Below are 27,989 nucleotides of genomic sequence, written 5' to 3'. Positions count from 1 at the left end.
TGAATTGAAAGGATCTTTCAAATGCTTTGCATTTCTGCTCTTTGTGAGTCTACCCTGTTAGCTTGTCCTTGCTATAAAATATTACACTTAGTTTTGGACTATACGAGAACACTGGAACAGTGCCAGTTAAGATATCAGTTAAATGAGATTAAAATATATGTTACTCATGAGAAAATAATAATATTTTATACAAGCAATACTGTGTCAACTGTGCTACAAATAGCTTGTTAGTTTTCAAAGCTTGTTTTGGCTATCTAGATGGAAAATTGGTCCAAGAATTCATAAGTTAAAAGGAGAGATTAATTTAGTGTGCATGATCTTTATTGACATGACAATCCGGAAGAACAGGTATTTGAAGAATTTCAGGTGCATGCTCATTGTTATAGAAGAAATAGTCAGATATGTATTTCCATAAGAAATACATTTCTTCCAGCTCTTTCCTAATTAGAAAGGGAATTAATGAGCTACATCTGCTAAACAGAAAAAAAATCACATATGATAGAGACAAGTATTTTGCAGATATTTGGGGCTCTTTTGCATGTGTGTGCAAGTGCGTGCAAATAATAACTTTTCTTATTTATATCATGATCCAGATGCCTGAAATGGGCAGAGCTTAAAATGGTGCAGTGGTGCTTTAATTGATCTGACAAAAACAGCAGGAGCATACAGATTTGCTAGTGGGTGGAGAGGGAGAGAAAGCACACACACGCAGATGCCCTTTGTGTAATAAAATTATATTTAATTCCTTGTCTATTTCCAATTTTGAATCAGTAATGGAATTGCAGTGGGCAAGGATCATGCATACTTTATTTGCCTCCCTTCTTTTGATGTGCTTTAATGTTTACTTTCTTTGCAGCAACTTCCTGCAGAGCTTTCCAACAGAGGTGGGGCTTATAGATTTTGAGTATGTCTGCTGATCATACTTGTTAATTCATGCTGTTCACCTGAGAAGCTTGTTAAAGTAAATTATGGGCTGTATTAACTACTAGAAAACACAGCTCAGAGAGGTGTGATTATGTGGCAAGAATGTGAGGTTGGAAACTAAGATGTCCACTGGTTCTGGTTCGAGAATGTTCCAACACAATCAAGGTTTCTTCCCTGCCATTTTAAATAGGTCTTTAGTTGTGTTTAGATCCCAATTGTCATTGTAAAAAATATCTGGAAAATGTGAGGTCTGGAAAATAAATATGGTCTAATCCAGTAGTGGGATTCAAAAATTTTTTACTACCAGTTCTGTGGGCGTGGCTTGGTGGGCCACTCCACTAACCTGCTTTTCCAGCTCTGTGCTCCTGCGCAGGGCAACAAAAGAAGACCTAGCCGATCAGCTGGGACTCAATGGGAGGCAGAGAATAGATGTGGGCAGGGAAATTTCCGCTACTGCTTCTCCAGAACTGGTCAGAACTGGCTGAATACCACCTCTGGTCTAATCTCTATTATTGTCTTTCTGAACATATTTTTTTCCAGTAATGTTGAATGATCATGATGATGCTATCAACAAGGTGATAATGTTCCCCAAACATTCCCTTTCTATGAAACAATAATTCACATCAAACAGCTGTGTATACCAAATTGAAGTATACTTCAATTCAACAAATTATAAGTCTGAGGACAGGTAATGAAAGAGAAAGAGCAAAAGGCCTGTCTTTCAGGAAACTGGTAAAATACAAGAAGCTTATCCTTGATGCTATGTTGGTTCAGGACAGTCTATGCCACAGGTTTCAAACTCGGGGCATCACACCATCACGTGACATATCTCGATGTTTTTTCCCTTCATGGAGCTGGAGTGGGTGTGGTCTGCAAGTACCAGTTTGACACCCCTGGTCTACACCATCTGTCCTCATTTATCAGGCCATAATAAGCTTAGTTCTTTATTGTTTAACACCTGTAGACAAAATCTTGCCAGACTAAGGACTCTACTATCTGCATCTACAATATACTATGTGAACTGTTAAGGAGGAGCTGGCTTCATCCTCTTTCTCTCACACATGATATCTGAGCTGTGTTGCCCTTAGTTGTATAAAATATACCACGTCCCTCCTGGGAGTCCACCTTCTTACTATAATCCATCACATTTTCTTAATTCCCATTCCTCCTATTCCCATTTTTGTTGCTCTGTTTAATTTTATTTTCCTCCATGCATATTTTGGTCCCTGTAGTTTTGGCTACAGAAAAATAGATATATTTGTGTTGTGGCTCCGATTCTCGAGCCTGTGCTGTTAGAGGAAGAGGACTTGGAAGATGAGGAGGAGGAACTGGGAATGCCTTCCTCCCCAGGACCTTCCTCTCTGGCAATGCCTTCCTCCCTGATAATGCCTCAGGTTTCATCAGACAACCGAGAGGAACAGCCTGAGATTAATCAGGAGGAAGGCATATCGGAGCAGCCCCTGACAGGGAGTCAAGAGGAAGAATGTTGGCTTGATCCTAGGCAGCGTCGTAGGGAGAAACATGACCAGCAATGTAGGAGGCATGGGAGGGTCAAGAGTGAGCGGAGTCATTGAGCCACACCCCACAGGGGATAAAAGTGGGTGTGTTGTCAGCTGGAACTTTGTACAGGACAAAGTTTGATCTTACTTCAGGTTTTTCTTTGTGAATGATTTTTGTGGTCTGCCTTGTAATTTTCTGTAAGTAGCTTTTTACTTGTTATCAGTTCAGACTTGGCAGGCAGAGTGTGTTGGAATGCGAAGGACGTTATCAGTTCTAAAGAATTAATTCTGTGAAGTCCAAGCCAGCTTGCCTGCCTGTGTTTGTGTGAGTTTGTACTCTTTCATCTTTTAAGAAGAAAGGTGAGACAGAACATATTTGAGTGTTGAAAAAGGAAAGAACAACGGAATATTCTGGGTCCTGTAGTCGATCTTCCATTCTGCTAATTTCTCCCTTCTCCCTCAAGAATTATGAGCTTGCCTCATTCCTGGAGCAAGTCAGTCCCTGCTGAGCTATTTTGGGATGCCCTCCCAAAGGCAGTTTTTTTGAATATTTATCAGGTGATAGAGATTTCTACAAATCTTAGATTCCTGTCATGTCTTCAAAGTGGGCTGGGTCAAAACACAGACAACACAGAATTTCCAGGAATGCTATTTTATTGTTGCAGTGTATGAATAACAGAATCTTGTTCAAGTTTCTCCCTGTCTCATCTTATATTAAACAAGAGTAAGGCGGGTTATTCTGAGTTTCACACTTCCTTCTGTCTCTGGTCTTTCCAACTGCTTGTGTCAGGATTCCAGGTAACAGACCCATATAAATATAAATACACCTTTCCTGAGGTCAAATTTAAATTCCTTTATGTTTCCCAAAGATAGTTCTAGGAAGGTATGCAGAAAGATAATAAGGGTGACTTCTCCAAATATTCAAGATATTTATATAATCAATTAACACTATTAGTTTGGATATGTACCAAGTGTAAAACAAAGGGAGAGATACTAACATTTAGGTTGCTGATGTTTGATAGGTTAAACAAACTGGGCCAAGCAGCTGCCATCCAGATATACCAAATGTCTACCATCTAGACTAGTTTTCTTAACCTCAGCAAGTTTAAGATGCTTGCTAGAGAATGTTGGGAAGTAGAAGTATCTGTCTTAAAGTTGCTGAAGTTTAGAAACTGTGATCTGGAATACCAACCTCATATGATCAAAGACTATGCTAGCATGGCATTCTAGAAGCCATAATTCCACCCCACTTCATCTTCAGACATACCAGATTGTAAAAGGTTGATTTAAATCAACACTTAATTTAATAATTTAATTTAAATGATAAAATATATCATTTATATTTCTGATTAAACATGTATATGTTTTCAATGTCTTTTTATGGGGCTATTGGAATAAACAGCTTACATTAATTCATTATAAACTATGCAATCTAATACATATTAATTTGAAAGTATTATTTATTTTAATGAAAGCCCTAATTATGTACATGTAAAATTGTAAGGTATCCCAATTTAAAAAATGCATTAATAGAACTTCTTATAAAATGATAACTTTAAAACCTAACTTTAAAATTTTCATTTCCTTGTTGGTTTTACAAACAAATGAATTTGTCTTCTAAAGTAGTGCCTACTGCTATATATGTGCTAGGTTCGTTTGAAAAAAATACAGACATACATATTGAGAAATAGGCTTGGTTTACTCATTTGCAAATATAGAAATATGTAGCTGAATTGATCAATCTATTAAAAGGCTAAATCACATATATTAAGGCTATAAAACCTTATAGATTTTCTTGGATATAAAGCCCTGAAGTTTACTTGTAGACTTACACAGGATTATAGTTCTTTTAGTTAAAGTTTCTTGAATAATTTTTTAACAGATTTAAATCTGTATTTCTTCTGTCAAATTGTCAACTGATTTTGAACTCCAGTTGAGAACTTAAGATGAGATGCTACAATGTAAAAATAGATCTAATTATTGTTTTCTAAAAAGGTACCAGTTCAGGAGGAGACCTTTTAAAGTGAAAACCAAGGAACTAAGGACTATTTTTTTTGGCAGAATATTAAACACAAACCAAATTCTTTGATATGCTGTTATATTTTTATGATTTGATACTCAGTCCTGGTACCAAAACATTACTGTCTCTGTTCCACACCCTCTGAGTTGCTTGCTATACTGCTAAAGGTTTTGTGTATGTAACTTTTAACTGGGCAAAATAATGTATAGGGCAAATATAGGGCAAAACCTTTTCAATTAAGGTACCTAAAATCTGGGGTTCATAACTCCTGGGTAACTGAATTTTTGCAAATTTTGTAAAACATGTTATGACATAAAAATATCATAAACCATTTTGTGACATAACACAAGTGTCATAAGACATTTCTTCTTGTTAACTCCTGATATTTGACTGTGCTATACAGTTCAACATGGGCTACTTTCAAGGCAGATACATCTCTGAATATCTCCCTTCATATTTTAAGAAAAGTTTAAATCCATTAGAAGATCTGCCGTTGTTGAAAGCATTGAGAAATCTGGTCAGGAAATATGTCTGACATAATGATCACAAATTGTCTAGTTGTGTCAGGCATGAACAACTCGACCCATACATGCAGAATTCAAACTAAGTATTTTATTAAGTTCTGCCTATAATACAAGAATCTCCTCAGTGTAGAAGAGTGATAACTCTAAGGAACCTAGGGGGATAGTCCATTCCTAGCCCTTTTGTGGTTGTGCAGGAATTCCAGGCTAACTCCATGCTTGATCCCTCCTCTCTACCAGGCTCAGTGCTTCCCACCAAGTTGCTTTTTATTTCTAAGAAATAGGAATAATTTCATCTATATACCCAGTTCATCTTGAAATTAGTCTTCATGGGATATTATTATTGGAATAATGCATTTATTTTATCCAGCAAATGAACCAGGGTAAGCATTTTCAGGAATTTATACATATTGTTGTTGTGACCATGAAAGGTTGCCTTCTAATTTTTACTGTTCCCCAATGCCTTATTTAGTAAAAAAAAATGAAACATCAAGAACAGGCCTCTTTCAGTGAAATCTCATCCTTTGAATACACTGAATCTATATCTGTGATCTTGCTTGATACTTCCTTCAAGGACACCAGACAAAAAACACTATGGTGGATGCAGATTTTAGACTTGCAAAACTGAAAAACACTGAGGATGCTTTGTCCTTCAGTGCTCTGAGCATAACTAAATGACCAAGAACTGTTGAGGTGATAAAAGCAGCTAAACCACTTGAGTATGAGAATAGAGTGCCTATCTTTGCGATTCTGAACTATCAATGGAAGGACATAAAGAAACATTAAAGTTTGAATTTGGGAAGGTGGTCAATAGCAGGTTGTTGCTTGTTCTTTAACACCACAGTTTAATTGGCTGGTCTGTCAAAACCTGTCAGATAAGATCATGGGGGGAAAGAAGCTGAGTTGTCAGTAGGATTAGCTACTCCACTTTAGATGGAAGGCTGATAAAAATAGAAAAGCATGTTTTCACCACACTTGAAAAAGCTTTTTTGATTTCATTCTTTTTTCAGTTGCCAGTACTTCATACTGCAAATGGCATTAAACTGAAAGTCTTATAGCTTAAAACATCTATTCTTTTTTTTTTTCAAATTTCTTGCTTCTTCTGTACCCCCTGATTTATATAATCCTTCCTGCTAGGACACTCTGAAAAACCCAAATTTTCATATGCCCTTGGTATTTTTGTTCATCATATTAGAACTATCACCCAGAAACATTTGGACTTTTTTCTCATAAACAACATGGCTATGATGGTTTTTCAGAAACATGGGGTACTTTGAAATTGTAATGCAGTGTCTGATACTTCTGACTGGCATGCAATTGCAAACGCCCACATTCCCAGCCAGCCAGCTAGCTAGCTAGGTGGAATTGTAAATAAGGGTGTGTTAGTTTGATAGGGATGTATTGATTTGCATCTCTTTTAACTCACAAATCTTTATTGGTGCTTATAAGGAAGTAACCAACTTTGATTTTATTTTCTCTCACAAGAATTAGTTTATAAATAATATGGTTTATCTTTAAGCAAAAGCTGAATATCAGAATAAGGCAGAAGTATGACATGTAGGTGTTATAAAAACTGTTCATCTGCAAATGTAAAAATTGTGCTGTTCTGAATAATAGTTCCAAGAGTGAGTGTCCATTAGAATATCTGTATACTACTAAAACTCTCATATTTGTTTGTTTGTAATGGTTCCTCAGAGGGAAACAATTTTTAAACAAATGAGCTAATTTACAAAATGTGTCTTGAATCCTGGACATGGGAGCAAAATTTGGAGAAATTGTAGCCTCTTCAGCACTGCTGTTAGTGCTGCTTCAGTTCTGCTGCCACACTGCCTTGGTCACCCACAATCATGTGATCTTCATTTCCAATGTTCCCTGACAGCTTTCTGATAGCAAAGTCTTTGCTTATGGGAAGCTTGCAGGGTGAAAGTCAATGATGATGCTGGCAGGTAAGGTCACAAACTGTTTGAGTAAGTTTACTCCACCAGTGAACTGTTTCCCAGTTCCTCTGCACTTGCACCCCTTTGCTCCCTCTCCTACCTGCTTGATGGCCTTGGACATGCAACTTCTTTCCGGCTTCATGATCCTGAAAATTAATGTGGAAGCTGTCAGGAACATAAGGTCAATTGTGATTGCTGACACCCCTGCCACCTGCCCACTAGCAAGGGAAATTGGTCACCAAAAGGAAGCACAAACATGAACACTCCAATCAGTTCACTCTCTTCTACTTGTTTACCTTTACTTTTCTTTTAATAATAGCAAGCAGAAACACCATCAATAAGCTCTAGCAGAAAGACTCCCTGTCCATTTGCTTATGCAGAACAAAGGTTGGTGTTATGGTAAACAGACACATGACGATAGGGTTCTTTTGCTAAAGGAAATAGTTCCACACCATAGTCCAAGAGGAAGTCTTTACAGTCTTTTCTTTGAATCAGGAATTGAACTCATAGTTAACCAGCTCAGCTTTTAATTCCCAAAGTTGTAAGGATGCAAGGCTGAAAGTGAAAGGATGTACATATTTGCTGGTTCATCTTGTATCATATTGATATACTCATGGAGAAGCTTCCAAGAACATGTTGAGGTTGTATCTTTAGAATGATTCTAATGATTTTTAGATTCTATGCATAAAATAATTTGAAGTGGTTTCCAAGTGTTTGTGAAACCATGGTGACCTTTTATGTGTTTCTGTTTTTAATACCCTTTAGTTACAGCCTCTGTCAAAGGAATCCGATATATCTCATGGATAAATATTATTACAAACGATTTAATTGGTAGGATTGGTTTGCTAGATGAAAAAAATACAGAGTGGGATAATTTATGAAGTTTACAGCTCATCTCAAAAACAACATTTGGTCTTCATTCCTTTGCTTATTTATTATTGCCTTTGTTTTATTTTAGGTGAAGCGGATGGCATTTATTATGGCGGTAATCGCTTTGGGTCAATAACAGATTCCGGAACAGCCACACTTAAACCACGTCCAAGAGTGCGCCCTCTGCTCACTTTCTTGCCTCTAGTGAGTATTTACACACATTACATCATATTGGATGGTATCCATCCATCTAACAATCTTATTGTTGTTGTAAAGGAAGGTAGAGTGCAATTTTATTTGTTTCAGTTTAAAAAATTTCAGCTTAATATAGGTGCTTTGAAAATAAAATGGGAGGAGGGGTTTGGAGAAGAGGGAAGTGAAAAAATTCCAAAGCTTTCATATATCAAACAAATGTTTATGTGAGATTGTATATACTGGTTTTATGTGGATGAAGGGAATAATCACAATTAACATAAAATATAAGTTGATGTTATGGAAACTGAAGTGGGCTTCAAGCCTCATATTAGATACATGCTGAAAATCAACCTGAAATGGAAAAGATTTTTTGCATATAGCATGGAAATATATTTATTTAGAACCAGACCAGGTATATCAGTAATAAGGAGGGTTGGGGAAAAAAATTTGCAACAATACTTGGAATGAGAGACACTTTTCATCAAGACTAAAGGGGACACAAATGTTACACTCTTTAGCCCATTTCATGGGGGTTTGATTCTGCTCAGGGTGTACTATTGCAGTATCATGCTTATTCACTGTATTCATGCAAATAATGTCTCCACTTGGCTTGTCCTTAAAGTATTGAAAGATCTTTGGATATGACTTTAGTAGATGTTGCAACCTCTTTGGATTGCAACAAGACTTTTCAAAGAGGAATGTTTGAAGAACTATTTTGAGCATCAATTATTATAGCTATCAGCTTACATGACTGGACTAGCATCCCTTCTGCAAATACAGTGAAAATTATTGCAGAACATATGGTTCATAGGAATGTTGAAGGGATCGCTATTCGATACATCACTACTTGATAATCTAGTTTTCAAAATGAATCAGATAAATGATGAAAGCTGAGGCAAAACAAAACAAAAAAGGTTTTCCCCCTGAACTCTTCTTTATAACAATTTTAGGAAGATAATCAAGTGATTTTTAGTCAAATTGTCTTTGCCAGAAAATGATTACTATTAGATAGATAAGTCTTGAACAACTTGAACAAATACATTTAAATTTGGAAACAAGCAGAGATGAAGCAGAGATGTTCTGATACCATGAATGTATTTAGGGTGTATGTATTTATAGAGTAAAAAAAAATAACCAATTTTTTTTTCAAGAGAGATTTGTCAGTCAGATTTCTCTTTTCAAACCAAACTGCACAGACTTCCATTTTGTGACAGGCTTATATAACTGATACACCCTATTAAGCTTGTCACAAAGGTGCCTCAGTAAGTATTCTTAAAGGACATATCTTTCCTTCCTCTCATTCCCTACTAACCATGGAGGTGGCTTATGCTTATCATAGTTCTTTGGATGTTAAGGTAGTGATCTTCTTTTCCTAATATAAGCTTTGTGGTATGAGTGAATTTGGCCTTGGAGGATTGGCTAAAGGAACTTGGGATGTTCAGTATGGAAACAAAAAAGATAAGGAAAGACAACATAGCCATATTCAGGGCCATAAAGGGAAACTACACTGAAAATGATCAAGAAGTGCTTTCAATGGCCATATAAAATAATGTTAGAAATTATTATTAAAACAACTAACTAACAAAACTGCATCCACCTAGATTTCATTTAAATATAAAGATAAACTTACTAAGAAATTTGCAATAGCGGAAAAATCTACCTATGAAGTTGTAGGTTTTTAAGAAAAGGCTGGACAGTTTTCTTTCATGGTTGGTTTATTTCATTTTCCTGCACATTATAGCGGCTGATATTTCTGGTCCCTTCATTGACCATGTGGTCAATGATACAATCATATTTGTCTAGCTTTCATGGGCTATTTTAGGCTGTTGAATGTACTCTAGGCCTGCTGCCGTCCATTCCCTGGGCAGTTTTTTTGCAGAACCATTTTTGATTTTGGCAGCAGGAGGGTCTGGTCCTTTTTCTCTGGACTCAAAAGCTATCTCTCCTCACTCCTTTTAGCACTCCTACAGATATGGTAGCATGTATGATAGGAAGAAGGAGAGAAGGGAACTGATATTTTCTGTCAGTGGACATCTGATGGCCTGGCAATCTGGTGGTGAAAGAGTTTGCTGCATGCAGCCAACTTGAGAAGCAGCTGACTAGCACTGTTGGGTTACCATACAATGGGAGATCCTGCTTCATTACATGGTTCCCATTGTAGCCATCAGACTGTTTTAGACACAAGTTATTCACTCTCTCTCCCTGAAGTGGAAAGCACCTTCCCACTACAACTATAACCCCAGATCTGCAAGATGGTTTGGGCACCCTAGTAAAGCAGTTGACAAGCACAAGGGAGAAATGCAAAGGGTGGGGCAGATTTTCCCATTCGACCTCATAACTGCCACCTCTTTCCTATCAAGCTTGGGCTTATTCTTTTGGAGAAAGATCTAGTCCTATTCCAAAGTAAAACTATTCAAAATCAGTTTGATCCTTGTCTAAAAGAAGCCAGAGTATCAGCTGCACACCTTTACAAAAACACCTAGTAAAACCAGAGCAAGCCTTAACAAGTCTAAACACCTGTCAAAGCTCACCTCCTGTCCAGATACAATTCATGTGAAAGAAAATGATTGGTGGATGTTTCTCCACCCCCATTCCCAACAGCTGATGAGATTTGGTGGAAAACTAAACAGGAGTAAGAGAATCCACCAGTCAATTTCTTTAACTTTATTCACACTAAAACTGTAAGGACCGTATCCCTCCCTTGCCTCTGAAGCAAAATAGGGCTCAGAACTGAAGGTAGTGCAAAGTCTGCAACCGTACTTATCTGCCGAAGGATTAGAGACATGACAGATGTAAATATCAGAATATCAGTATTCTAGGAATAAGGCTATCTAGAAAAAAAATCTGGTAGAAGGTAGTGATAGAAAGCTAGTATGTTGTACGTTTAAGCTAAAGGAAATGATGTGGTTCACATACATAATTAATTTAATCAACAACCTTTGTACATAACCACACTAAAAACTTGTTCTGGCAATATCAATTTTTCTACTATGACTGCATGATATTGCCTTTTTTGCATCCTTGTCAGTTAGAGACTTGAATATCCTTTGCTCTACCTAAAGCAATGTTTTCCTCTTTATTCATCATCCAAGAGAAGCCTCAAGACACTATAAATCTGTTGGGCTTTGTCAATTATGTGAGAGAAAATGAGATGACCGTTGTTGACCAGGAAGAGAGGAATCAGCAATATGGACAATGAATGTCAGTATCATTTTCTGCCAAGTCAAGGATAAATAGTGCTAAGCCAGCAGCAGAGAAAAAGCCTAATTGCAGATTTCAGTCTTTTTCTCACTTTCATAGACAGACTGTACTTTTGTGCCTAACCCTAAGTCCAGAACAGCCTGCAAGTCTTGCAACGTTCATATAACACACTGTGTCCAAACAAATCAATTATATTATTGCTTAGCATGATGGTCTGGTTCACAAAATATAGATATGCAGATTGGAAGTGACCGGTACTCATTAACCTTGAGGATGGAGGCACTTAAGGGAATGTGAGATATGTGCACAAATGATGCAAATTATGTAATTGAGGAAAATTACAAAATCCGCATTTAAATGATGCGAAGTTACAATATCTATGTGTGACATTATGGTCTCCAAATGATCAGGCTCCAATTATCATACTTCAGACACATTATACAAAGACTTAGTTCTCTGGAAAATTCCGTAACTCTGGGAAATGTGCAAGGAAAAAAGAATATAATAACCAACAGAAAAGTGAATGGAATAGATAGACTCCATTAGGGTAGTTAAGGCAGCACCATGAAAGCACCATAAAAGATCTGAAGGACAATGTTGAAGACAGATCCTCTTGTAAAATATTTATCTATATGGTTGCTAGGAATTGACAATAAACTCCTGAATTTGCTTACTCTCAGATTTTGACAGGCTTTGAACTTTAACCTTAGTCACACAGCTTCTTTCCTATCTTCTCACATGTTTACTGGACAATATTAAGCATTAAATAAGGCAGGATATATTTGCTTGTCTTACTTGTTGTCTCCTTCTGACTCTTCTTTTCTACTCCAGCTTCTATGACTTTTACCGAGTGAAATTTACAATCAAATGTTTCTAACAAAGAACCAGCATTTTGAAAATTTGGAAGAGCTTCTCTTTTGGGGTGGCATGAAAAAAATTGGTTTCCTTTTTTTTAAACTACTAATTTGTCAGAGAATTACTTTTCCCCCTGAAAATGTGCAGTTGCTTCAGAAATATCCATGGATATGTGTAGACTGAATTTTAAAAAGTCAAAATGGTAGCTGTAAACCCATCATCAAAGTCCTGCCTATTTTTTATTTGTGTCACATGCTTTCAGTTATGGGGTCACAGCCACTATCTTGACTGCTTTACACACACATACACACAACAGATGCTCCCTGACTTGGTGTCTTGTAATAAATGCAGCTAGGCGCAGGATTCAGAAGAGGAAATGGCTCATAATAAATACTTGTGCATTCCTTTCTTCTGTTTCTTCTACTCCAAAGTATTTAGTTACTTTTTAACTTTTAAAAATTGGCACTTCACTATATGTACACATATTTACCTCTCAATTCATATAATTCTACAAGAAATGTGCACTGTTTTCTTGTTGATGTTGCTTAGCATATATGAAAATATTCTTATCTTTTTCCTTATGCATTTGCTTTGTATGTAGTATGCATAGCAGATGAGCAGCTTTCTAGACTGAGGTGTGGATATATCTGGAACTACCCTCTTATTTTAAACAGGTCTGACTGGGTGTTAATTTTGGCTTTACCATTATTATTACTCAATGGGCATTAAAAAAAATACAGGTTTGAATGAGTCAGCAACAAATTAGTTATTTACTCTTGTCAGTGTCTACTTCTTCTTTACATAAAGCTTATATTAATTCAGTATGCTATACATGGGATATTCTTTGAAGTCTGTTCCAAGTATTTTATTTAGATAAAATAGCAGGAAAAATATTAAACTATTAAAAATAAATAAACATGCACCATCAATTATTTTCTAGCCATACTTCAGAGTCATAACTTGCCTTTTAAAACTCTGAATAGCATTGGCTATGGAAGGTTTGAACTCCTTTTCCTGTGCTTTCCTTGTGCCTCATCTCTAGTATTCAGTATATCTGCAAGGGAACATAGTTTCCTGCATAGTGGCTCTATATGTAAAATCTCTTCTCAAAATACGTTTGTGTGCTGCTTCCAATTCTTTTCTCTACAGCAGTGTTTCTCAATCTTGGCAGCTTTAAGACGTGTGGACTTCAACTCCCAGAATTCCCCAAACAGGTGTTTTTTTTTCTATATTTTCAATTTTATGGCAAGATATACATCAGTTAACTAAGCAAAGAAACTGCAAAGGAAGCTACGACAGGCATTTGCTTACTGAAACAAGGAATTGTCTAAGGGAAGTTAGTATCTCTCAGCAGACAGGAGATGCCTTTGAAATGTTCTTTGGTAAGAAAATCCCAAAATCACAGCTCTACCCAATGTGACATTGCCACAGAGAAAAGAGGTCACATTGGGTAGAGCTATAATTTCCATGTTTACTTGGCATATTTACATGTGCTAAGACTTTCACATTTGTTTTCTATTTTCCATTTAAAAAGTGGCAAGAAACGAGGAGACTTTAGATCTAATCCTCCCTTAGCAATAAAAGCTGGCTGGATGGCTTTGGCCCAGTCATTTTCTTTCAGACCAGTCTACCTAACAACATTGTTCATGTGAGGAAATAGGAGCATTAGCCATGTCTGCCATTTTGAAGCAATGGTGGGATTCTACCAGTTCACACCTATTTTCTAGAACTGGTTGCTAACATTCTAAGCAGTTCGGAGAACCGGTTGTTAGAAGAAATTACTGGCCTAATCCTGTAAGGAAGGCAGAAAGAAACATTCTGGTGTTGCTTACAGAAACTGCCTCTCCATTAACCCTTATTACATTCTTGGCAGGACTAGACTTGTTGTCTCAGGAATGTCTCTGGAGTTTTTTTCCCCTCCTTTGCTGGTACTTTGCTTGTGTGGAGGGACCATTCAAAGTTACAATGGCACTGAAAAAAGTGACTTATGACCATTTTTCATACTTATGACTGTTGCAGCATCCCTACAGTCATGAGAGGCCACGCAAGGAGATGCGTGCCTTGATGTGAGTGATATTGAGTTGGCCACACCCAGCAATAACATGACCACCAAGCCACGTCCACCTAGTCACATGACCACCTAAGCCATGCCCACCACCTAAGCCATGCCCACAGAACCAGTTGTTAAAAATTTGAATGTTTTGAAGTATCCCCAAAAATAAGGCTGGGATAAAAGTCTAATCAATAAATAAATTCCAGGGCAATTCACTTTCAAATTATGGCAGCTTTGGAACCCCCAAAAAGCATCAGTGACTACATATATACAAACCATATGCATATACCTACAAACATATACAATTCATGACCATATTTAGATTTTCAGATTTACTAAGTAAGATATGTGTAAACAGACTGACATCTCTCCAACAATTGCTTTGTAATTAAAAAAAAAGTTTAGTGTATGTGTATTTTTATTGATTGATTGATTGATTTGATTTGTCAATTGCTTACAAGATAATAGGTATAAATATAAACATGAGTAAGAATAGAGGAAATAGATACAAATAAATGGGGACAATAGAACAGGAACGGTAGGCACAATGGTGTACTTATGCACGCCCCTTATATATAATGTGTATAGTGTGTGTGTGTATATACTGTATGTGGTGTGTGTGTGTTTAAAGCAAAAATCCCTGAAGGTTAATCTATGATGTGCTTTATCTATTTCCTTTGGGCTTTCATGGGCAATTATTTTTTTCATTAGAAGTACACTTAGAACAATTATATGATCAGGAAAGGGAAAAAGAGCTGGTAAGAAAAGAGTTGACATTCCCTCTATCCTGTACAATGCACTTTTCTGCCCCCACTCTTCCAAATTCATCAGAACCTACTCCCTCCTCCCCACAAAAAAAATTCAAGGAGAAGAGATCAGTATGGCTTCCTGTCACACTCAACACATAGCTAAACTCTTAAATGATGAGTAAATTTAATAGATTAATTTAAATATGAAGTATGTGAGTCTCAGCCCATGCTTTAGCCATGCATTCTTGAAAGTGACTGACTTTGAGACTTTCTCCTTATGCACGCCTTCACCCCTGTACAGTTCTACCCCAGAAAGGAATGAAGGTTTGACCAGCCACCTTGAATATAGGAGTGAGTCAATATTTGAAATTGCTTAGGAACTGTGTACACCCAACTTTGGCTAGAAGCCCATTCGTATTATTGTACAATACTCTAAGAATACTCTATAAGAATGAAGCTTTTTGGCCCTACCCTGGGCCAAACTTGGCATCTGCCTTACTAGCTCATAGTTTAGAATCTAAAAAGCCTGTTTTAAATTTGTTTTGGAAGTATTTGCTAGGGTTTAGCCTTATGTGCGAATCAGACCATTATAATGGATTAAACCCTGGTTTAAAGACAGGGCTTTGTGTTGTACAAAAATAAAAGTATTTTACTTATAGCTGTGGGCTTTTTTCATTTTTCTTAAAAAAAAGAGAGAAGTTCAAAGCAATTAAGAAAAAAAAATGTATTATTGATATAATAAGCTTTTTCAAACTTGTGCTATTGCATACAGCCTCCCCAGTTAACAATCTAGCAGCTAAAGCGACAGTTCCAAAACCCATTAGTACAAATCAAATTTCATAACTATCAATAATTACATGAACAGCAATGTAGCCAAAGGGAACTCCTTTAGGATAAACAGGATTAAATCATGATCTTGGAGCTTGGAAGAAAAGGCCGTTTCCCTCATATCCTTTCAGAGCTTCTCAAATGCAATGGTGAATGTCTGTATTTGTATCAGGCAAGGGCTACAATAGACCAGGAGGCACACCAGGAGCATACTTGGCTTGGCGACAGATCCCACAGGATGCCACATATCCCGACACATCATGTTTAAGTCTCGGCCACCAAAATGTCCTAGAGATGAGGTGCAGTGTTTTGAACACCCCAAAGTGTCCTGCCATGACATTGACATAGGATAAGGCCACGAAGAGTACCTCCAGGCACATAAATGCGATCACGGAACCGCAACAGGTCCCCAATATATGCCCAAGGAGTCTCTTGTCTCCCATTCTCATCCAATTCTCGATGTCAAGCTGTCACAAATGGGTCCTGCCTCTGTGCCTCCTGAATCTTCACTCGAAGGTCCACAGGTTCCTCGGTGGCTGCAAACCACTCCAACAGAATCACCGTCTGGGGCAAGATTTTATCCTCCTTTCGGGGATACTCGGGCTTCCAATATAGGGTGTCGGCGCATTGATTCCCTCCACTTGGAACATAGGTCACCCAGAAATCGAATCGAGCAAAGAATAAGGACCACCTCACCTGCCGCTGGTTCCATGTCCAAGCTGTACGTAGGTGTTCCAAATTGCGATGATCCATCCGATCCTCGATTTGGTGATGAGCCCCCTCCAGGTGGTGCTGCCATGTCTCAAAAGCGACCTTAACTGCCAATAGCTCCTTGTCCCAAATCGTATAGTTGCGCTCTGGAGCCAACAACGTCCGGGAATAATAAGTGCACGGGAACAAGGTGCCTGTGGGAGCATAGGCCTGGAGGAGCACTGCACCAACAACCACATTGGAAGCATCTATTTCCATCATAAATGGCTGGCCTGGATCAGGGTGTTTGAAGATAGACTCAGAAGCAAAGGCGACTTTCAATGCCTCGAAAGCTGCCTGCTCCTCAGCACCCCAATGGAACTTCTCTCCCTTCTTGAGCAGATTAGAAAGGGGAGCAGTCAAGGCAGCAAAGCAGGGAATAAATGTGCGGTAGTAGTTCACAAACCCCAACAGTCGTTGCCCATCCTTAACCCGCTATGGAGTTCCCATTCCTGCAACGATTGAATTTTTTCTGGGTCCATTTCCACCCCAGCAGGTGAAATACGATGTCCCAAGAAGTCAATCGTGGTTTGTACAAACTGACACTTCTCACGTTTAGCAAACAGGTGGTTATCACGCAAACGTTGCAACAGTAGCCGCACATGCTGCCAATGTTCCTGCAGGAAGTCTGAGTAAATCAAAATGTCATCTAAATAAATGACCACAAATTGATCCAACAAATCACGGAAAACATCGTGCATGAAATGCATGAACATAGCTGGGGCGTTGGTTAATCCAAAAGGTATCACGGTATACTCAAAATGCCCGTACCTCGTTCGGAAAGCTGTTTTCCACTCGTCCACTGCACGAATGCGAACCAGATTGTAGGCCCCATGCAAATCCAACTTCGTAAAGATCTTAGCTTGATGAAGCTGCTCAATCAGTTCAGGGATGAGGGGAAGCGGGTTCCGATTCCTCACTATGATTGCATTCAACACAAACGTAGCTCCCCTGATTTCTTTTTTTACAAAAAGCACCTGTGCAGCCAATGGGGAGGTAGAAGGCCAGATAAACCATTTCCAGAGGTTCTTGTCAATAAAATCCCGCAACATGGCCAACTCTGGTTCCAACAGGGAATATATCCGACCCACTGGCAATTTTGCATCAGGCAACAAGTCGATTGGACAGTCATATGCCTGATGCGGAGGCAACTGATCCGCCTCCTTCTCCCCAAACACATCAGCAAAGTCCACCAACTCCTCAGGTAGATCCAAGTCCACGGGCGTAGCCACACTTCCTGCAAAGGAGCACAAGCAATGGTTGGCACAGTTCCTTTCAAGGAACTGCACAGCTCCAGATGACCAGACAGTCTGTGGATCATGGGCCTGTAGCCACTCCAAACCCAGCACCACCGGAAAATGAGGCACTGCGGCAACGTAAAACACGGTTTCCTCCACATGCTGCCCAATACGCATGCAAAGGGGTTTGGTTGCAGCAACCACAGGTCCCAAACGAAGGGGCCAACCATCAATCGTCTCCACCATTACTGGTGGGGATACCTGTTGCTGAGGAATGAACCACTGCTTGACAAAATGAGTATCCATGAAATTGGCTGTGGCCCCTGAGTCGACCAAAGCTGGAATCTCTACCGCTCCCACACCAGGCACGAACACACTTGCTGGCAGTACAAGATGCTTCACCAATAGCGACTGTGGTAGAGATGTTGAAGATATCAAAGGTGGTGAGGGTGGCAAGGTGGTGAAGATGGCGGGCCTATGGACTTTACACCCCGACCTGCAGACCCCCGTAGGCCAAGCAATGCTCGTTTCCCGCCACCGCAGGTGTCGCTGCTGTGGATGTCTTAACAAGATACTTGGCCGCAAAATGGACTTGACTGCCACAATAGTGGCATAAACCATCACGTTGACATCTATTCTTTTATACTTGAGTCAGGCAAGGGCAGCCAGCCCCCAACTGCATGGGTTCCTCCAAAGGCACTTCCACCAAGGGTGCCATCTTGCTGGAAACAGATACGGTCTCTGTCCGTTGTCGCACCCGTCTCTGTTGAAGTCTAGCATCGATACGAAGACACAAATGCATGAGCTCCTGAAGGATGTGAGGGCATTCAGTGCACGGCAACTCATCCAGGAGCTCCGACAACAAACCCTCCTGGAACTGGTCTAATAGTGCTGCCTCATTCCATTGTACATCCTGAGCAACCACCTGAAAACTAGCAATATAATCCATGAGTGAGCCACGCCCCTGCTTCAACTCTCTCAAACATCTGTTTGCTGTTTGGCTTCGAACAGGGTCCTCAAACATGGCCTGAAACTGACGGAAAAACTCGGCATAATTGTCCAACACCTGGTTGGGCTGGGTCAGCAGAGGCATCACCCAACATGCTGCAGAGCCTGACAACAAACTAATCAAAAACCCCACCTTATCCCGGTCAGTGGGAAAGTCCTCAGGCCAAAGGCTCATGTAAAGCTGGCACTGCCCAAAAAATTCTGGAAATTGGGCCAGTGAACCATCAAATTTATCTGGCACTGCCACTGGGCATTTTTGGCGTGGCCAGGCAGCTTGCATTTGTGCCACCTGTGCAGTCAAAAGAGCCACTTTCTGGGTTAACTGGGCAATCTCTGCTCTGAGCTGATCCATGGTCACCCCACAAAAAGCAAAAATAAGTTGAAGGGGTGGCTGAAGTCAAAATGTGATGACCCGAAGTCTCTCAAAATAACCCCAAACCCAAAACATATATTAAAGTCCGGTAAAGCCTTCAACTTAACTTCACTGTTTTATTAGGCACAGTTTAAAGTCACAAAAGTAAATAATGAGGCAAACAGAAAACCAAAACAAACTGCATTGATGAGAGTTCTGAAGCAAGCCGAGATAACTAATTATAAACTCCAGGAAAATAACCGAGAAGAGTCCATGGGAAGAACGCCAGCAAAGATAAGCCTCTTCCAAGGTGAACACTAATTGACTTCAGCAATTCTAACTGCACAGTTGCAAACTTATACACATAGCTCCCACCTGCATAGCTTCCACCTCCTACCATGAGGAGGATCATGGTAATCTCCTCTTGAGTAGACCTCGCTTTTCCCTGATCCTCTCCTCCCTGTGTGACCTAGGATGGATGGGGGATGGGCCTGGATCCTCCTCTGACTGCTTGGCTGGCCTCTGCCCTTCCCCAGCCTCCTCCACCACCTCTGGAGCCACACTCCCATTCCCTGTTGGCTGTTCCTCCTCTTCCTCAGAGTCACACTCCACCAGGGGCATGACACTGATTTAGATTCCACAAACCTGAAATACTGGTTTTGCTGACCTTTTTTATTCTTTCCAACCCGACAGAGTGTTGGACATAAATTATGTTCTGTCTGCCTGCCCATCTTTTGTCATCAGTAGGATGATAGAACAAAAAAGGATGAAATCTAATGTAGCAGGAGAAGCCAGTGAAAGAAAGAAAGAGTTCTAAACCAGGTTGGATCAAATCAAGAAGGGGTAGATAATCTCCCCTCCCAAATCACCCTCTGGGAGAGGCAATTGGACAGTTGCTTGTAATACTTTCAGAATTAAACTATCTGTCTCTTGGCATATGACCCAAAAAGGGCCATATGAAGCCCACTTTGTGCAAACATACAGTAGCATGTAGCGACAAAGACACCACATATGGACCCATCTTTATTAGACCCACACATATCCAAAATATTAACAAATATAGTCACCCCAAAGACACACTCTCCCTTTCCCTCCCTCCCTCCCCCCCCACACCCCCCACATCAAGCTGTAAGCAAAAATGTAAGTATCTCTGGTAAATGTATATGTTTCAATGAATCCCTAAATGAATATAAGCTAATATAATGTTCACATGGTACTGAATTAACATAATACATGCTTTAAGATTTTAATGCATATTATACTTAGACATAGCTCTTTACAGATTCAAAATAAGAAGATAGTGAATGTGGCAGATGCAGAAATTTGGGCAGCATTTTTTAAAATCCAACCCCTCATAGATTCTCAATAATGTCCAAGTCTGGGGGCCATGTGGGCCATTCCAAAATCTTTCCTTCTGTAAGAAGGTCGTGGTTGATTTTGAGGTATATTTCAGATAGTTGTCTTACCTGAAATATGTAACCATTTTTCAGTATAAATTTCTTCACTGACATCTTAAACCCAATATACAACTGAGACACATCACAAGGGGAAAACAGAATATACAAACAGAGGTAATGTATATGCATCCATCTCTCTCTCTCTCTCTCTCACACACACACACACACACGCACACACACACGCACACAATAGAACTATTGCCAGAAGTAACATATATCTACAAACTAGTTAAGCCCTGGGGAACAAGTACACAAACACTCGGTCCCCCATCATGCAATATTACTGAATTAACCTCCCCCTCTCCAAAAACAAAGACACTTTGCAAGGCTACAGATAGTTTGAAAGAATTCTAGAAGCCATTATCTGCCTACTTGTCCTACCCTGTGTTTTTAATGAGATCTGAAATTCCCCAAGTGTCATATAAAAATTGCATCCAGTGATGGGATCATGACAGAGGTATGTTGCAGTCCAGATCAATTCTACTTTGAGGCTCAAAAGAAGTCTCAGATTTTGCTGAAGTTACACCTGTTCCCTGCAACTCTAAGCAGGGAACAGATGGCATCTCAGCATATGATATTTTGAATTGAACTATTTTTGAGTGCCTAATAAAATATCATTCTGCAAACTGTTCTAAATCTTGAAATACAGCCTTGACCCTCAGGCAGTTAACTGTAGAATTTTAAATATCCCAAATAATGGAGTATGTAAAGATTTGTACATTTGGAATTTCATAGCAGAATTCCATAGCGGAGCATTCTGGACAGACCTGCAAGCATTTTTAGCAACCTTGTGATAAATCATTTTCCCCCACTCCTTGCAAATGTGATTCTAAATGTGATTCTCTTCCTCCCTCTTTTATTTTCATGATAACTGGAAGAAAGTGCCTGTTTGAGATGTTTTCATAAATTCCTCTCTTTTTTTGGGCTTAAGGCTCATTTATCTGATCATTGCCTTTGTAATGGCTCTTCCCTCTCTCTGTCAAGGTCATCCTCTCTACAATATGATTAGTATTCTCTACTCCTAAATGGGGTACTTTTCTCTTTTCTTAGGGCACCTGTAGATGGTAAGTATAAAAAGCATCAAAATAGCAACTATGACTTGGAATTAAAGTTACTATCTTAAATGTTTAGACTGTCTCTCCCTCTACTGATGGCCAATTCTTGTGTCATGTTAAAAATATAATTTGGTAACAACCTGTAATATTTCTCAAGCCTCCATTCAAGTCTTTTGCAGCATTTACAATTTTTTGTGCTTCATGCTTCATGTGTCTTTTTTTGCACTTAATTCTGACACAGTATAGAGCGGAAAAGATTCCTAAATTTTTTGCCATTATTCCTTCCTTTAGTGTAATCTTACTGTCCTTAAAAAAATCCAAACAACAACATGAACATAAATGAACACTGAAAACAATAGAATGAAACTTTGGGAAAGGTGGGGGTTTTTTGTAACAATGCAACTACTGTAAAAGGTTCTTCACACTTCCCCTGAATGTTTATTGGTTTATTGTGATCAATTGGCTTATTGGTTTACACCCATCTCCCAGTTTTTTAACTCTTTATTTGCCCTTCAACATTTTGATTTGAGTGTTTTCATGTTCTGCTAAGTTCAGAAGACTTTGGCCTTTTGTTTCAGATAGCAAATATTCATTAGAAAGCCCAGGCTTTGTTTAATCATTATCCAAACTTGTATTCAGAACAGTGCAGTAAATGTTCAGACAGAAAAAACACCAAATTCTAGTAAGATGTTTCATTTCCTAGTTACTCCTTAAAGCAGTTGTTAACCTTTTCAGTCTCAACATATCTGTGGCTTTTTGGTCCCTTTCTGGCACCTGTAGCTGACAATAGAATGTTGTACAATGCACTTCACCAATTTTCTGAATCACTTCAGATGAACATAACAACTTTGTGTTTGTCATATTAAAGTCCTTTCTATACTTATGCCTACAAGGAGGGGGACATTATTTCTTTATATTTCTTTTCTTTTTCTTTACTATAGTTTTTATAGTTTTTATTTTTCTTTCTGTGTTACTGTTTTCCCCCTTTTTTGTACTTTCATTTTTTCTTTGTTTTCTTTTATTTATATATATATAATTTGCATTAGTTTTTAATCTGTTAACTCTAAAGTTTAATACAACTATTATAAAAATAGAATGAAACCTTTTGTTATAACTCAATAAAATCTTAAATACAGTTATGAGAAGACATTTTCACTTCTAGCAAAGAATAACAATAGACAACATCTAGCCACAATAGTTAATAGATAGCAGGTTAATGAGGGAAAGTAAAACTAATTATAAAAGAGTATGAGTGCTCTGTTTCTAGACTTCTGTTTCTGTCCTGTATGGTGGAGGATCATATTCTTTATTTTCCTGGTTAACTTTTAAAAGATATATGAAAAAGCGAAGAGTCTCTTGAGTCAGTTTTGTCTCCTATGAATACATGCAATCATTGCTTCTTCCTCTTCCTTTTTTTAAAAAAAAAACTTTGGAACAATCTCTATAGTTCTTATGATCTCTTATTTTAGTATTAACCATGCCCAACCAAACATAACTTTTTGAAATCAGAGTTGGTATTCAGCAGGTTCTGACTCGTTCTGGAGAACTGGTAGCGGAAATTTTGAGTTGTTTGGAGAACTGGCAAATACCACCTCTGACTGAAGATTTTACAGTATCCTTCCCCTGCTACGCCCACCAAGCCACGCCTACAGAACTGGTAGTAAAAAAAAAAAGAATCTCACCATTGTTGGAAATCAACCAAAGTTGAATTGATGCTGCCATTTGGTATAATCTTGCTAAATAGCTAGGTGAATACTGATGTTGATCATTTGGGTTTACCAAAATGTATGGGCCATTTTGTTTCAGGGTTAGGAGGCGATTGAGGCATAATATATGCAACAAGAGTCTGAGAGGGTTGGCCTTTGATGTGGGTCAGTTAGGTTTGGGTGAAGCTGAAATGTACTGCTACTAAGTAACTCTGAGTTTACTTAGGGACATAAGAAATGCAAGGTTGACTCATCTCTAATTTAGATGTATTAACACATGTTGAAAGAACAGCAGAAACACCAACTGCTATTTTGTGGGATAATTTCAAGAATAAAATTCAAGTTGCAGTGTAACAAATAGACTTTTGCTCTGAGGCTAGATTTTGGCAGAAGCCTGTTTCACCATTCTAAGCTATTAAGAGGCATTTCAACTATCAGCGATATTAACTAAAGTTTAAAACATGTAGCAGGGAAGATGGGCATTTAAAATGGTCTTAAAGTGCCTTTTCATAACCATTGAATCTATATCCTCAGGCTTAGAATCACAGGATGAACTATAAACCTACTACTAATATTGACTATAAACTAGAAGTAACCTTAAAAATGGTAATTCAGCCCCAAGCCAATTTGCCCATCATCTCTGTAATCTGTCTGCCTCACCTATTTCCTCTTTGTGTTTCTTATCCTGACAAAACACCATCAACTCATTTCAACCTTCCTTCATATTATTATTAATGCATTTGTTTTAACAGCATATATTATTATTGTAGTTGGTTACAGTCAGCCAAATGTTTAGACTGGATTTGACACTTTTATCCACCTAGGAGTCCTTTCCAAAGACCTAGGATAGGCAGATCGTTGTTTAATTGTGTTAAATATATCATCACAGGATGTAAGTTGTTCCAAATAGATAGCATTTAAATGGTATTATAGATATTTTGGGATTGCATGCAAGGCACCTATTCATAGTAGTACTATCTTTGCTTTCTTTTGCTACAGTCATTCTACTTTTATCTCCAGGTCTTTGTATTTTGTGATTTTCTCCAGTTCTTTCTCTTCAATTCTGCTCTGTTCAGGTACTACAACATTCTCTATCCAAACTTTGTCTCTCTTATCAACAATTGTTAAGTCTGGAGTGTTATGTGAAGGATGTGTATTATTATTGCTGTGATATTAATAAATAAAAAATATAAACTTAAGTTTGCTGGCTTTAAAAGATGAGGAAGTTTAAGTCCCAGCTTTCGTAAGGTGTGCTTTGAGTTTTGTTGCCAGTGGTGCTTGTCTTATTATGCAAAATGTTATATAACCGTATTGAAAGCCAGGGCTGTCAATGACACAGTCCACACCATTGTTCCTGTGACTACCACTTGCATAAGCATACCATGGACCAGGACAAAAGAAGAGTCTACTTCAAATGGATTCAAGGACTTGGATATCCCTAAACTAAATGACCTCTTTGCCTTGATTAATATATCCAAACCTGACATACATTTTTGATTTCAAAAACTGTTTAATATGTGACACTAGGGAATGGTAACATGAGAAATGCTACTCTAGAGTTTCTTGAACTCTTAGAAATAATTGTATAATTTCTTGGATTCTGTCCAAAATATTGTTGTACAGCATCCAGTGTCACTTTCTATTAGATGGGTGATAATTTGATTAACGGATGGATGAATAAATATCCTTAACTTTCTTATTTGAAGGGCTATAGAGACAGCATTATCAGGCAGACTTTGTACTTGAGGATTCCAAGTCAAGATGAAATGCAAAAATATTATTTCTGCATTTTCTAGATTGGTTCAATTTTGTTTGTGGATGCTTCCTGAGGTCTCCCAGATTATAAAAGTTGGGGAAAGTTTCAACGATTGCACTTTGTGGATTCCACTATGTGAGTTAGCAATGTAGCAGAGTGGATTTATGAACCGAATTTGCACTCTCACAACAGTTTAAATAATATTTGTCTTGTTCTTGAACAATGATATAAACAATAAGCAATCTGTAAAGATTTCAGGAAAATATTTAGAAAAATATTTGTAAAATGTAATAAATAATAGTAAAGTGTTTCTCTGTGTGTGTGTATATGTTTATGTATCTCTGTGTGTGCATGCACATGTGTAGCTGTGCATGTATTTATTAGATTTGTCTAATGAGGCATTTGTGTTTACCACTTTTTATATAATGTTAAAATCCAACTCTCAACCTTTTCAGGATGCTCAAGAAGCACATGGGGTAGCTGTACCAACACCATCTGTTCCAGAAAGCTTTCAGGACAAACTACCTGCAGGTAAAATGATAATTGGAATGGATGCTCACCATATCTATTATCTGCATTTCTTTACTTATAGTTCATTATCTTAATTGCCAACCAAATTATAAATTTTACTTTGGCATCAGTATATCATCTTGCAATGTTAGCACAATGTTGGTTTTTTTGTGATGTTCCTGAACTTTCGTGAAACTGTATAATCTATCATTCACATTTAGAAACTTAGGACTGACACAAAAGGCAACATATTTAGATGTTGATCACATTTTATGGAAAGGGCTTTTAGGTGGCATAAGTAGGCAATCCATCTACCAGGAGAATAGAAAGATCATTTCTGATTTCAGGGTCTATTATTCCTCTTAAGGTAAGGCAGCCATGTGATGGCTATAGACATTATGGCAACTATGATTACTTTCAAGTAGTGACCATGAAAAAGCATTTTTGGGGGTGGGGGAAGTAATTGTTTTCAGCTTACTGTTGTTTTTGATTTGGTACTGCTTTTATTGCTGTCTTGTAGTTTTAGATGATATTATGGGTGTTGTAAATTGTTCTTTTATAGTTTATATAGTGGTGTGCTGGAAAACATTGAAGACCCGTTTCCATTGCCACCTCTGTCCAGGTAGCCCCAGAACGGTGTGCTAGGCATGTGGCTCATCTGTGCTCTCAACCAGCTCACAAATTCCAGAAAATTTAACAGTTTTTGTGAGATTGCTACAGCACACTACTGAGTTTGCAAGCCACCAAATGAGAGATTGAGAGCTGAAGCTTTGCAGAAGTTTGCCACTATATCAGGGCTGTCAAACTCCCAGCATGGGCCATATGCGTCACATGCTGGCCACGTCCATGCCAAGTTTAGCAAAGGGGACAATCCCAATACGTCATGTGACGCTGCCATGACGACGACACGAGTTTGACACCCCTGCACTAAATCTTATTTGGATATTTCAAATTGTTCTTTTATAGCCTATATAGTAGTATGTTGGTAAATGTTGAAGAAGTAGCTCCATTGTTGCCTCTGCCCTGGACCTGGGATGGAAGTGGGATGTCTGATATGCAGGAACAGATGGAAGGATCTTCAGCTAGGAGACCTGGGAGTCTGGAGCTGGGAGGGAAATGTAGAGAAGGTTAATACATTGGTTTATTGATGGTGATGGTGACAGCATGGAATGTTTTGATGGGAGACAGAGGGAGGTCCATTTGTGGGGAAGGCCTTCGTCATTTTTAGTACTGATAAATGGGCTCTAGCCCAGGCCTGGTCAGGAGACTTACAGAAGCCTGGATTTTTAACTGTTGCTGCTTAATACTACATTGATTAACAATAAAACTCCCTTAGCTGTAGTCTTATCAGGGAGGAGCAGGATGACCTGGCATGTGTTACCGAAACCTGGCTGTGGCCTTAAGAGGGGGAGAGGGATGTTCCCCTTTCTGAAATGTGTCCAGTTGGGTTCAGAGTATGGGATCAGCTGAGACCTCAGGCAGGGGAAGGGAGAAAGTAGTTGTCATTTGGGAATTTCTGTTGGCCTTCGGAGGTGCTGCCGTCCCAAGTTGCCAGCTGTTAGACCTTTATATGTTTTTTTAAGATATGCTTGTGTGATTTTTGGGATTGTTGTTTGGGATCTCCCTGTGGCAGAGCAATTTCCTACATAAATACATAATCGGTATATTTAATTATTATATGACATTATCTGCTTAAAAAAAAGAACTGATCATGTTTGAGCCAAGAAGGATCTTAATACCAGTGTCTCAATTTATACCTTAGCCTTTGGCAGTTTTAATCAATCAAGTAGAATCCTACTACTTGTATTCCATAACTGATAACAGCTAACAACCTACTAGATTTTTTTTAAAAAAATCTGAAGTTAAATTTAGTGACAACAATGCTTAGTTGTGCCTATTGCTCAGGATGCCAGTAATGGAAAGAAATGTCTTTGGCCATCCCCATCCCCTTTACAGCTAAGTACAATCTTCCTGTAGCCAGAACTTTTGAGTTGCATGAAGCTTACAAAACTGCTTCTCTGTCATAGGTAATCTTTGTTTGTCTGTTTGATTGAATACATGCCATCAAGTCAGTGTCAACTCTTAATTACCATAAAGTTTCTTGATCACATTTTCTTTAACTGGGGCATTTAGTGCAGAGACATTATCTATGCATTTAGGACATGAGTTTTGCTAGGTAGGGCATAAGGAAGATCACTTTAAAGACAACCAAGATTTTTAATCTGCTATCTGATAACTTTTCAATACCCCCAACATTCTGTTATCATATTTTATTTTTAAATAAACACTATCTTTAAGATTATGAACTCAGTTTTAGATTTCTGGCCTTCCTACTCTGAGACCTTTCAAAGCATTTACAACAAATGGAAAATATTTAGCATTGCTAACAGGAAGGTTTGGCACAGAGTTGAGGGGAGCTATCATTAACTTAAATCAGCCTCTTGAAAGCAAGTTCAGCTCGTTTTTGTAGTCAGGTAGCCATGGCAATTTGTAAAGTTTTTTTAA

The 27,989-nt window shown here is 38.4% G+C and overlaps 1 protein-coding gene across 3 annotated transcripts in view; it reads left to right on the top strand.

Moving 5' to 3' along the window:
• The window catches only part of C3H6orf132 (chromosome 3 C6orf132 homolog), a 46,658-nt gene that overhangs the window by 9,526 nt on the left and 9,143 nt on the right, over positions 1-27,989 (top strand). For 2 of the 3 annotated variants that reach the window (XM_026713046.2, XM_087929333.1), the window contains exons 2-3: positions 7,860-7,975; positions 25,430-25,505. In XM_026713046.2, coding sequence (XP_026568831.2) covers positions 7,860-7,975; positions 25,430-25,505 — 192 coding nt within the window. Of the gene's footprint in view, positions 1-5,299; positions 5,348-7,859; positions 7,976-25,429; positions 25,506-27,989 lie in introns of those variants that run through there. The other variant, XM_087929334.1, reaches the window with a different exon arrangement.

This window comes from Pseudonaja textilis, chromosome 3 (genome assembly GCF_049901715.1).
Source record: "Pseudonaja textilis isolate UNSWEBS1 chromosome 3, rPseTex1.2, whole genome shotgun sequence".
In the NCBI taxonomy this organism is placed as follows: Eukaryota; Metazoa; Chordata; class Lepidosauria; order Squamata; family Elapidae; genus Pseudonaja; species Pseudonaja textilis.
Note: the sequence above shows the minus strand (reverse complement) of the source record. Positions and strands in the feature narration are given on the sequence as shown.